The sequence below is a fragment of the Loxodonta africana genome, chromosome 15 (assembly GCF_030014295.1).
Source record: "Loxodonta africana isolate mLoxAfr1 chromosome 15, mLoxAfr1.hap2, whole genome shotgun sequence".
NCBI classification, from domain to species: domain Eukaryota; kingdom Metazoa; phylum Chordata; class Mammalia; order Proboscidea; family Elephantidae; genus Loxodonta; species Loxodonta africana.
This window is the reverse complement of record NC_087356.1, coordinates 15,233,827-15,245,790: the sequence shown is the minus strand read 5'-3', so window position 1 is coordinate 15,245,790 and position 11,964 is coordinate 15,233,827. Positions and strand designations below refer to the sequence as shown.

The 11,964-nt window shown below is 43.5% G+C and overlaps 1 protein-coding gene across 1 annotated transcript in view; it reads left to right on the top strand.

Moving 5' to 3' along the window:
* Positions 1-6,742: 6,742 nt before the first annotated feature.
* Positions 6,743-11,964, top strand: part of CDC16 (cell division cycle 16) — a 34,660-nt gene continuing 29,438 nt past the window's right edge. Inside the window, exons 1-4 of the mRNA XM_003413625.4 lie at positions 6,743-6,859; positions 10,148-10,202; positions 10,313-10,410; positions 11,668-11,706. Of these exons, the coding sequence (XP_003413673.1) occupies positions 6,812-6,859; positions 10,148-10,202; positions 10,313-10,410; positions 11,668-11,706 (240 nt within the window). The 5' untranslated portion in view covers positions 6,743-6,811. The remainder of the gene's footprint in view (positions 6,860-10,147; positions 10,203-10,312; positions 10,411-11,667; positions 11,707-11,964) is intronic.

Sequence of the window (11,964 nt, the reverse complement as noted above, 5' to 3'; positions counted from 1 at the left end):
GCCTTGTAGGCATGTGTTAAATGCACCCTCCCACTGACAATGAAATGTGATATGACCCAAATCACATGACTTAACTTGGCCCAACTAAATAAATCAATAAATAAACCAATTAAAAAAACCAATAGTCTTCCACCAAGGAAATGTGCCTGAAATCATAGACGATAGACCACATACACACAATGGTGAGGCCAAAACGCATCAATTTCCCAGAGCTTTAGAGAACATAAGATCGCAGGAGCAAGGAATCTGCAAGAAGTGGAAGATTCTAAAATGACATTTGCCTCAAAATATTTTCCACAGAACCAATAATTGCCTTAAAATCTCACAATTAGAGTCACTAACGGATAAGACAGGAGAGGGGTCTTGGCTGGTGCAAAGCCTGAGTTTTAGTTGTGCTTCGGTATTCACTGGCTACATGACCCTGCACAGGTACTTAACCTCACTGGGACTCATTTCCCACATCAACAAGCATCACAAAGCTACAAATCTATAAACCAGCAGAAGGCCTCAATTCCAATGCACATAATGCATAATTAAACATGGATTTTCTTCATGAGCTGTTGTTTAAGTCGGAAACCCCGGTGGTGTAGTGGTTAAGTGCTACGGCTACGAACCAAGAGGTCGGCAGTTCAAATCCGCCAGGCGCTCCTTGGAAATTCTATGGGGCAGTGCTACTCTGTCCTATAGGGTCGCTATGATTCGGAATTGACTCGATGGCAGTGGGTTTGGTTTTTGGTTTTTAAGTCACTGGATGTATGGGAAGGTTACTGTGATGAAGCTGACTTAAGAAAATTAACAGAGAGATACTTTTGAACTTATGAAAATTACTTATAAATCTTTTTGATCAGGAACTTGGTTTTAACAAAGTGAGACGTGGCTTGGAGGTGACCTGTGGCTCTAATTTTCTTTACCTGCAGCACCTCCAGCAGTAACCATGAGTATTACCAATAACTGGCTTCCCACACTGACAGCCCTGATCAACTCCAAGTTGCGATATAATGGAAGGAACATAGGACTGGGTGAAGACAACATCACACACTGTGGTGTGGTCCTTGGCGGTGGAAAGCACATTAGAGGAGAGGTCAGTAGACCAAAGTGCTCATGGTGGTTTGCTAGCAGCTGGAGGTTAGAAAGTAGAAAGTCTCTCTGGCCCTCGTCCATAAACCCTGTGGCCATTGAGTCGATTCTGTCCTAGTGACCCTACAGGACAGACCACAACTGTCCTATAGGATTTCCAAGGCTGTGATCTTTCTGGGAGAAGATTGCCACGTCTCTCTTCCATAGAGTAGCTGGTGGGTTTGAATCGCTGACCTTTTGGTTAGCAGCCAAGCGCTTAACCACAGAGCCACCAGGGATCTTTCTTTACATCTATATAATAAGAGTAATAAACTACCCAGTGTCCCTGGGTGGTGCAGAGGTTTAATGCCCTCAGCTGTTAACTGAAAGGTTGGAGGTTCAAGTTTACCCAGAGGGACCTCGGAAGAAATATCTGGTGATCTACTTCCAAAAAATCAGCCAATGAAAACCCTATGGATTCAGAGGACTATGAAGGGAAGGGATGTATCTAGCTTCCACCTCATTTGATTAAGAAGAAACACGTGTTCCTGGATTCCTGCTCATCCACTCTGCCATTTGGTGGATATGGTGATGACTCTGGAAAGTGTATGTTGATGATAACATAGCCATTTTCACCCTGGATCCCTGAATGACTGTATGGAGCAGAGTTGCCACCATCTCTATCATCCTTACCTTGGGGCTGTTACATGGGAGAGAAATAAACTTGTTTATTTTATTAAAAACAAACAAAAAACCCTATGGATCACCATGGTCCTATCTGCAACTGATCATGGGCATGGCCCGGACAGGGCATTGTTTCATTCCACTGTGCATGCATGAGGTCACCACGAGTCAGGGCTGACACCGCAGCTAATAACAACAGTGCCTGAGTGTTATCATCACACGTCAGATACCTTGATAAGCCCAAGGAAAGGACAGGCACAAAACGGAGGCCTCTGCCTAAGGAGAAATGGACTGCTTTCGTTTTCATCGACCTTTGTCCACTTCAGCAGAGTCATCTAGTACCGCCACCAGAAAAGAAACAAAATCCTGAAACCAGATGAAACTGAATTTTTGAAGGGAAGTTCTTAGAGAAGAAGATTTTGCTTTCTCCTTAAGAGCTTCGCTTCCTCACGTGATCCGTAGGCCTCATGGTGGTGCTGGCTGCTGGCATTCACAAAGGGCCGGTGGAAGGGCTTTGTTCCCCTGCCCTGGCTTCTCCGTGGCTCAGCTTCACTCCCACAGCCTGGTGACACAAAAGGCACCGCGGGACACACTCACAGTGCATCAAAGCCTGAATGGATCAAACCGACTGGTTTCTAAAGAAGGTATTCAGTGCAGACCCTGAGCGGCAAGAGAGAAATGGAAAGTAAATTGAGATCTGCTGTTTGCACAGAGGTTAATTCCAAGCTTTAGCAGATGCAGTACAAAAATGACAACAAAGAGACGTTTGCAAATCATCTTCTTAATAATTATTTTTTCTTTTCAAAGCCTGAGTGTTTTTCCAATGTTCGCCAACCAGATTCTACCAAGGTTTTAAGTTGACTCATACTCACCGCAGGAGAGGAACTTAAACGTTGGTAGAACCTGGCTGGTGAACGGTGGAAAAATACTCAAGCTTTGAAAAAACAAAAGTAATTATTAAGACGATGATTTGCAAACATTTTTTGTTGTCATTTTTTTACTATAGGGTCGCTGTGAGTTGGAATCGACTTGAATGCAACGGGTTTGGTTTTTCGGTTTGGTCCTGTGGTGACAATACGGCAACTTCTCTCTATTCAATGAGCGAGAGTCTTGTTCTGCGTTTCAGAGTAATTAAAATTCTCGAAACACATAATTCGTGATATTTAATATTCTAGTCATGCTGAAAATCCCCATCTTATTTTCCTGACTATATTTCATGGACTAGTTTAACGAAAGAGTTGTTCAGAAAAGAGCAAAACTGACTTTTTTTTTTGCATATGCAATTTCCCAAAATTTGGTATTGCATGAAAATATCAACGTGCAGCTGTTACCTAGCATTTGGTGGACTTCAGACTAGTTAACACACTGGGAAAATCACCAGTCAGGGATTGAGAAATCCAGAAACACTGGGGGTAGAGTGGTTAAGAGCTACGGCTGCTAACCAAAAGGTCAGCAGTTTGAATCCACCAACCGCCCCTTGGGAACCCTTATGGGGCAGTTCTACTCTGTCCTATTGGGTCGCTAGGAGTTGAAATCGACTCAGTGGCAATGGATTTGATTTGGTTTTTTAGCATCCCAATTATACTCTACAGCCACCTCATAAAATGATGCTCCTTTAGTTCAGTCTTCCATTAGTATATTTTCTCTACCACACTTACTAACTTATTAAAGAAAACTGACATGGCTTATAAATACTTTCAGCAACAAAATTTGAAACAAGACATTCAAACTATAGCTCATATTCAGTGACCTGAAAGAGCATGGGATTTAGAGTGAGTCAAACCTCCCAGCACTGTGGATCTCAGTAAATCTCTGAGTCTCAGATTTCACCTTACCCAATGAGCATAACATCAATGCCGACTTTACAGAAAGATGTGAGGGGCTAATGAAATAACACAAGTGAAAATATTTTGAAAATGATAAAGTATTACATAGATGTTAGTTATCATTTAAAGATTTTTAGATCTTTGAAACGTAGCAGTCAAGGATTTTATATTCTATAATAGTCAGATGTCACACTAATCACCTTGATTTGTGTCCAGTCAAGAGGAATCTGATTGCTGATATCAAGAGCAGGAAAGTATGAGCTGGAAAAAACTAATAAATTCTGCTTTCAAGTGCATATGTTGAGTTTATTAAATCCTTTTGTAGCAAAGCTTTTAATACATGAAAACATTTGGAGGGCCTGGCTGCATATGAAATAAGAGATGTGTGAACTTCAAACATGTCTGGTAAATGTCAACATGATTCAGTTACTAAGGTCTTGTAATCCAAACTAAATTCATTATTTGTTTTTGTCCTTTTAAAAATGAGTTTGGTAGGAAAAAATCTAAACTATCTTTGTGATTTTATAAATTATTCATATCAAATACATGACCTTCACTAGGACATACAGTTAATAAAAGATGCTCAATAAGGTATGACAAATCCCCTGGCCAGCCTTGGAGGCTTTGGAAACTTCCCTTGGCAGCCTAGTCACCATTATTTAGCTATTCCATAGAGCTGGGCAGGCCAGAAGGTAAGCAAGAATCTTTTTGGTGCAGAGACCTCAAATGGAACTGGAACAAACTGATTCTGGAATGGACCCTAAAAAATTGCAAAGATGGATTTCCATGGTGCTAGTTTGTGTTTCCTGGACTTGCTATCAACAACTGCTGCTAATAATAGTTGGTGTCTTAGTCATCTAGTGCTGCTATAACAGAAATACCGCAAGTGGGTGGCTTTAACAAAGAGAAATTTATTTTCTCACAGTCTAGTAGGCCAGAAGTCCAAATTAAGGGCATCAGCTCCAGGGGAAGGCTTTCTGTCCTTGTCATCAATCTTCCCCTGGACTAGGAGCTTCTCCACACAGGAACCTCAAGTCCAAAGGATGTGCTCTACTCCCGGCGCTGCTTTCTTGGTAATATGAGGTCCCCCACTCTCTGCTTGCTTCCCTCTCCTCTTATCTCTTGTAAGATAAAAGGTGGTGCAGGTCATACCCCAGAGAAACTCCCTTTACACTGGAGCAGGGATGTGACCTTAGTAAGGGTGTTACAATCCCACCCTAACCCTCTTTAACATAAAAATTACAATCACAAAATGGAGGACAACCACACAATACCAGGAATCGTGGCCTAACTAAGTTGACACATATTTTGGGGGGACACAATTCAATCCATGACAGTTAGGATCAAGTTGATTCCACCTCATGACATCCCTACTTGTGTCAGGGTAAAACTATGCTCCATAGAATTTTCAATGGCTGGTTTTTCAGACACAGATTGCCAGGCTTTTCTTCTGAGGTACCTCTGGGTTGATTCAAACTAGCAACCTTTTGGTTAGCAGCCAAGAGTGTTAACCATTTGCACCACCCAGGGACTCCAAAAATAATAACAATAATAAAAACATCATTAATCATGACAATAGACCCAGCATTACTTTAAACACTTTACATGAATTACCTCATTTAATCCTTACATGCATCCATCCTGTGAAGTATAAACTATTATTACCCCCATTTTACAGATGAGGAAATGGAAGCACAGAGGAGATGAGGAACTTGCCCAAGGTCACCAAGCTAGGCAGTGGTAGGGCCAAGCTTTGAATCAAGACAATCTAACTCCAGAGTCCCCTTTCTTAACTGTAACCAAACTACACCATAAGGTTTCCCAGGATGTAATCTTTAGGAAAGCCTACTGCCACGTTTTTCTTCCCTGGAGTGGTGCAGCTGGTGGGTTAGAACCACTGACCTTTTGGTTAGCAGCTCAGAGCTTAACCACTGTGCCACCAGGGCTCCCCAGGAGGAGAGTAGGAAATGCTAATACCACCTCGTATTTTTTCTAAGTAACTAACCCAATTTCATGCAAAATTTTATTTGACTGGGTTAAATGCCTGAAAGTTACCAAAAAAAAGCTTCTGAATAATGATTACACTGTTGTTGTGTGCCACAGAGTCAATTCTGACTCTAGCGACCCCGTGTGATAGAGTAAAACTACCCCATAGTGTTTTCTAGGCTGTAATCTTCACCAAACCCAGAAAACCCAGTACGGTCGAGTTACTGGGAGCTTTATGTCGCTTAGGTAATTCACTAAATGCTTTACTTACACTTTACTTACACAGTTTTACTTAACTCTCATCACAATCTTACAAGGTAAAAGATCTATCCCCCCAATTTGACAGATGAGGTAACTGAGGCTCAGAGAGGTCAACTAGCCCAAGATCACACAGCTGTTGAGTGTGAAGTCAGGTGTGAAGATGGTCAATTAGGACAAAGCGCCAAATTCAAAGTAGCAATAACGCCTTCATACCCTTGCTACGACAGTGCAAGCAAGAGGCAAAAACAGGCAGCAATTTCCCGTTTTTCCCCACAGAACAGGGGTGGGGAGAGGCAAGGGTCAAGCGGATGGAGCCCCAAAAAGGGAGGAATCTTATCATTGGGGAGCAGCCCAAACAAAACGCTGCAAGAAAGTGGGAGTTACATTCGAATCCCATCTGTCTGCAGAGGCCAGGCTCTTAGCCGCTGTGCACGCTGACTCCAACTGTGCACGAATTTTTCCAGCGGGCTACTAGTTTTCCAAGCCAGTAAGACCCGTCCTTGAGGATCTCCAGAACTAAGTCAGTGCCAGGCCAGCTGGAAAGGCTGGCAACCCCAGACCCGCTGAGAAGGAATTAAGGAGGGAATGGCTTCGTTAAGAAATAAACGTGCTGCGCAACCTAAAAAGACTTGAGTCGGACGGGAAAGGCTAGACGAAGCTGGCCAAGAATCACCCCCACTCAGGCAGCCAACTCCACGCAACCCTGTACGGCGAAGAGGAGGACGACAGCACGTCGGAACCAAAGGCGCGACGCTTGTTTCCAGCGCCAGAGGGGGACGCGTTTGCGGGGATGCGCGGGGGCGGAGTCTGGCTGGGAGCGCGGCCCCGAGAATTGCCGCCGGGGTGGCTGCCGAGCGCGGCGCGGGGCACGGGCCCGGCGGGTAGCCGGAAGGAGGGGCGCGTATCCGGGCAGCGCGGTGTGCCCGGGCGGCGGCGGCCGACGCTCTGCCCCGCCGGCTCCCTGCGCCGCGGCGCGCGCCTCCCGGGCCCGCGTGACCATGAACCTGGAGCGGCTGCGGAAGCGCGTCCGGCAGTACATCGACCAGGTGGGGGGCTGGCGCGCCGGCGGGAGGGGAGCAGCGTGGGCCCCGGGCCGACGCTGAGCCGGTTTCCGGGGGGCCTGGAAGGAGGGGCCAGCTGTCATCGGGGTCCTTGCTGGGGATGGTTAGATTGGCCATGGGCTTTAACTGGGGGGCAAGCCCCGTTCTCTCCCGGTCTGTCTTACCCCAAGGAGGGAAGCAGCCCTTGCCGGTGATCGCTTCCAGCCCCAGAGCCCTTGTTTCCAGCCTGGAGGATAAGGAACATTTAGAATGAAAGCCGCTGAAGTGCAGGGATGAGCCTTGACACCTGTTTAAGGTCCCACTCTGCAGCCAGGGGAGCACCTGGGCACGTAACATGTGCTCAGTAAATATTTAGTGCTAAATGGAAGTTGAAAGACTATTTTAGGAGGAAAGTTGCATGGTGACTTTCGAGTTTAATTTGCTAATAGAAATTTTTTTTAGAGGTTTAATTGTAAGAATTAGAATTATTCAGCTCGATTTAATTGAATGATGATAGAAAGATATAAATAAGCTTGTTGTCTCAAATCCACACTCCCCCCCCCCTTTTTTTTTTAACTTTTATTGTGATTTAAGTGGAAGTTTACAAATCAAGTCAGTCTCTCATACAAAAACTTATATACACTTTGCTATATACTCCCGGAAACCCTGGTGGCGTAGTGGCTAAATGCTACAGCTTCTAACCAAAAGGTCGGCAGTTCGAATCCACTAGGCGCTCCTTGGAAACACTATGGGGTAGTTCTCCTCTGCCTATAGGGTCGCTATGAGTCGGAATCGACTCGACGGCAGTGGGTTTGGTTTTTGGTTTTTATATACTCCTAGTTGCTCACCCCCTAGTGAGACAGCACACTCCTCTCCACCTGTATTTCTGTGTCTATTCAGCCTGCTTCTGTCCCCCCTCGGCCTTCACATCTCCCCTCCAGACTGGAGCTGGCTGCCCACATGGTCTCATGTGTCTACTTGAGCCAAAGAAGCTCACTCCTCACCAGTATCATTTTCTATCTTATAGTCCAGCCCAATCCCTGTCTGAAGAGTTGGCTTTAGGAACGGTTCCTGTCTTGGGCTAACAGAGGGTCCAGGCACCATGACCTCCGGGGTCCTTCTAGTCTCAGTCAGACCATTAAGTCTGGTCTTTTTACGAGAATTTGAGGTCTGCATCCTACTGTTCTCCTGCTCGTTCAGAGATTCTCTGTTGTGTTCCCTGTCGTGGCAGTCAAGGGTTGTAGCCCGGCACCGTCTAGTTCTTCTGGTCTCAGGTTGATATAGTCTCTGATTTATGTGGCCCTTTCTGTCTCATGGGCTCATAATTACCTTGTGTCTTTGGTGCTCTGTATTCTCCTTTGCTCCACGTGGGGTTGAGACCAACTGATGAGTCTTAGATGGCCGCTTGCTAGCATTTAAGACCCCAGGTGCCACTCTCCAAAATAGGTTGCAGAATGTTTTCTTAATAGATTTTATTATGCCAGTTCACCTGGATGTCCCCTGAAACCATGGTTCCCAAATCCCCGCCCCTGCTACGCCGGCCTTCGAAGCATTCGGTTTATTCAGGAAACTTCCTTGCTTTTGGTTTAGTCCAGTTGTGCTGACATCTCCTGTATTGTGTGTTGTCTTTCCCTTCACCTAAATTAGTTCTTGTTTACTGTCTAGTGAATCCTCCTCTCCCTCCCTCCCCCCCCATCGTAACCATCAAAGAATATTTTCTTCTCTGTCTTAACTATTTCTTGAGTTCTTATAATAGTGGTCTCATACAATATTTGTCCTTTTGCAACTGACCAGTTTCACTCAGCATAATGCTTTCCAGATTCCTCCATGTTATGAAATGTTTCACAGATTCATCATTGTTCTTTATCGATGCATAGTATTCCATTGTGTGAATATACCGTAATTTATTTACCCATTCATCCGTTGATGGGCACCTTGGTTGCTTCCATCTTTTTGCTGTTGTAAACAGCGCTGCAGTGAACATGGCTGTGCATAGATCTGTTTGTGTAAAGGCTCTTGTTTCTCTAGATCAGATCCATGCTTTTGAAAATGCACATTAACTGCATCCCCATTTCTTGCATTTACCCTTGAGTGATTAACAAAAAGTGTTTAAGAAAAGGAGCACCTCCAGAGTCAACAGTGTCTGGTGCATGATGTCATTGCTTTTTTTATTGAAATGTGTGCTGTCCTGGGAAAGAGAAAGAAAGAAGGGAGGAAAAGAACATACAAAGTATTGAGAATGATGAGAATTGATGTGAAGTGCTGCAGCCAAGTAGAGTAGTTTTGTTTCCCACAGTCTGTGGAATTGAACAAGTATTTACTGAGTACTTTTTCTGGCCCTGTGGATGCAGCCAGGGGAACAAGACAGGCCTAGTTTCCACTTAGAGTTGAGCAGATTTGTAACCACCCCATGAACATTCATTCTCCGGGTAGCAGAGTTCCTGGTTCGTGTCCAGGGGGACTGAGGCAACAGCTGGAGAAAGACTGAGAGTGAGGACTAAAGCTAGTCATGACAGACTTTGAGGGGCATCATTGGCTTCTTCATTTTTGGAGTTGGCAACCTCCTACCCCTCCATGGTCAGAGAAGCTTAGTTTATGTATGTATATATATTTTTTAATTTGAATGTTATTAAAATTACAACTGTAGTATGTGAGGTATTTGATACAGTATTCTTCCTACATAGGTGCTCTGGTGGTGCAGTGGTTAAAGCACTCAGTTGCTAACCAAAAGGTTGGCCGTTCAAGCCCACCAACTACTCAGCGGAAGAAAGATATGGCAGTCTGTTTCCATAAAGATTTACAGCCTTGGAAGCCCTATGGGGCAGTTCTACTCTGTCCTACAGGGCCTCTGTGAGTCCAGATTGACTGGATGGCAGTGGGTTGGGTTTATTCTTCCTACTGAGCTCCAGTTTGGGATTAATTAACAGCTCATTGAAAAGTGTCATTATATAAATAATGTGAGAAGTATTAATGACTAAATATTGCATGATAAAATAGCATTTAAATTAGCTACTACTTTAGGTACTAGTTGATTCATTTTTTAAGCATATCAATTAAAATAAAACAGAACTATTTTTTATCCGCATGAATTGTATGTATCAAAGATATTACAATAAAGTTTTCACTGTACCATTGAACTAAAACTCATCGTATCTGAGATATAAGATAGACCCGTACTACTTACAAAAACGTATTGAATTAAGATGTTGGTTTATTATACAGCATTATAATAATATTAAATATCTGCTTGGAACTATTGAAATAACAATGTACTTACTTTTTTTTAAAAAACAGCAGCAGTATCAAAGTGCTCTCTTTTGGGCAGATAAAGTAGCTTCCCTCTCTCATGGTAAGTGGCAAATGCTGGCTTTGTGTGTGTGCATGTGTGTGATTTCCCTAATCTTTAAAAATCGTTCTGTTACACCTTGCACTCTGACCATTTCTGTAATTTCCCCCCAGAGGAGCCCCAGGACATATATTGGTTGGCACAGTGTCTTTACCTGACAGCGCAATATCACAGAGCAGCTCACGCACTTCGGTCGCGAAAACTAGACAAAGTAAGTCACTGTATGAGCTTCCAAGGTTTTTAAAACTTAAAAAAAAAATGCCGTTAGATGAGTCCTACCAGTATGTTCTTTTATGTCAAAATTATTTAAAGGATATTCATTTTTTCACATTGAACGTGAAAAGAAAATTTCTTATTCCTAATCTTGCTCACCTTGTTTTTCCTCTCCTGTATCTGGTCATAAAGTCCTCAAAATTCTGTTCTTCCTGAGTAGCTCTGAGTCATAGGTATTCCTTTGCATTTCACTGCCCCTCATGCATGTCGGGCCTTCAGTGTCTCTGCTCTGGTTTCTTGTCTCTCTTCTCCAGCATCGCCTTCCCCCTTCTCACCCTCCCTGTCTCCAATTCATCTTCCAAACTGTCACAACGGTGATCATCCTAAAAGACAGGCCTGATTAGATGACTCACGTAATTGTTGGTTGGTTTCGCATTACCTACAAGAGAAAGTCAGAATGCATTAGTAGTCACCCAGGGTCCTTTATGATGCCTCTCCACCATCAACACTTGTAACACGTGTTCCAGCCTTGCTGAGCCCTATGGTTCCTTAAACACATGACGGTTTTTCATACTCAGTGGCTGAGATACTTCCCACCCCATGAATCCACTGCCTGACAAACTTCTGCTCTTCCCAGGCTCGGCCAGAATGGGACTGACCAGCCTTGCCTGGCTTCTCCTTACTTACCCTCGTCCCTGCACGTTTCCTCCTTCGCCTTGTTAGCACTTTTTATGTTCTTCCTTCATAGTGCTTACCCCATCGCCCTGTATTTATGTCTTCCCTATTATAACCTCCTTGAGGGCAGGTCCTTATTCCTTTTTGACTCCTCGGTGCCTAGTAAACAATAGGTTCCTGGTGGATATGAGTTGAAGAGACTTTTTTTTTTTTACTGCAAGATTTAAAGGAGAAATTATGAAAATAAGTCTTATTTCATGTTTATAGTATTAACGTAAAGATGCTTATTATCTTGACCACTTTTTAAAAATTACTTATTTTTGGTGAAAGTATGCATAGCAAAACATAAACCAATTCAACAATTTCTACATGTACAACTTAGTGCCATTGATTACATTCTTCAAGTCATGTAACCATTCTTGCTATCCTTTTGTAAATTATCCCACCACCGTTAACATAAACTCACTGGACAGTGCTGAAGGCAGACCTTCTTTCCTAATGAAGCTAAACTATGGTTTGAAGAAGACCTCAGGGGATCGTTTCGGTGGAGCACTTTTTAATAGATTCTTTTTTTTCCTAGTTATATGAAGCATGCCGATACCTTGCGGCCCGATGTCATGTAAGTATGCACTCCGTTTCATGTGTATCTGTAAGAGTTTAATTTTCTGCATTAATTTTTTGTAATGGAGCTGGGCAGGTTAATAAAATATTTGATGAGGAAATGGTCTTTAGAATTGCTTGCTGTGAAATATTGACCCTCCATTTACTAAAAGCTGACGTGCATGGAAAAGTTCTGCTTTAGACGTTTTTAATTTAAGTAAAGACTGGGTCTTAATATTTCTTACTCTTTTAAAATCTGGAGATGTGTGGGTATATG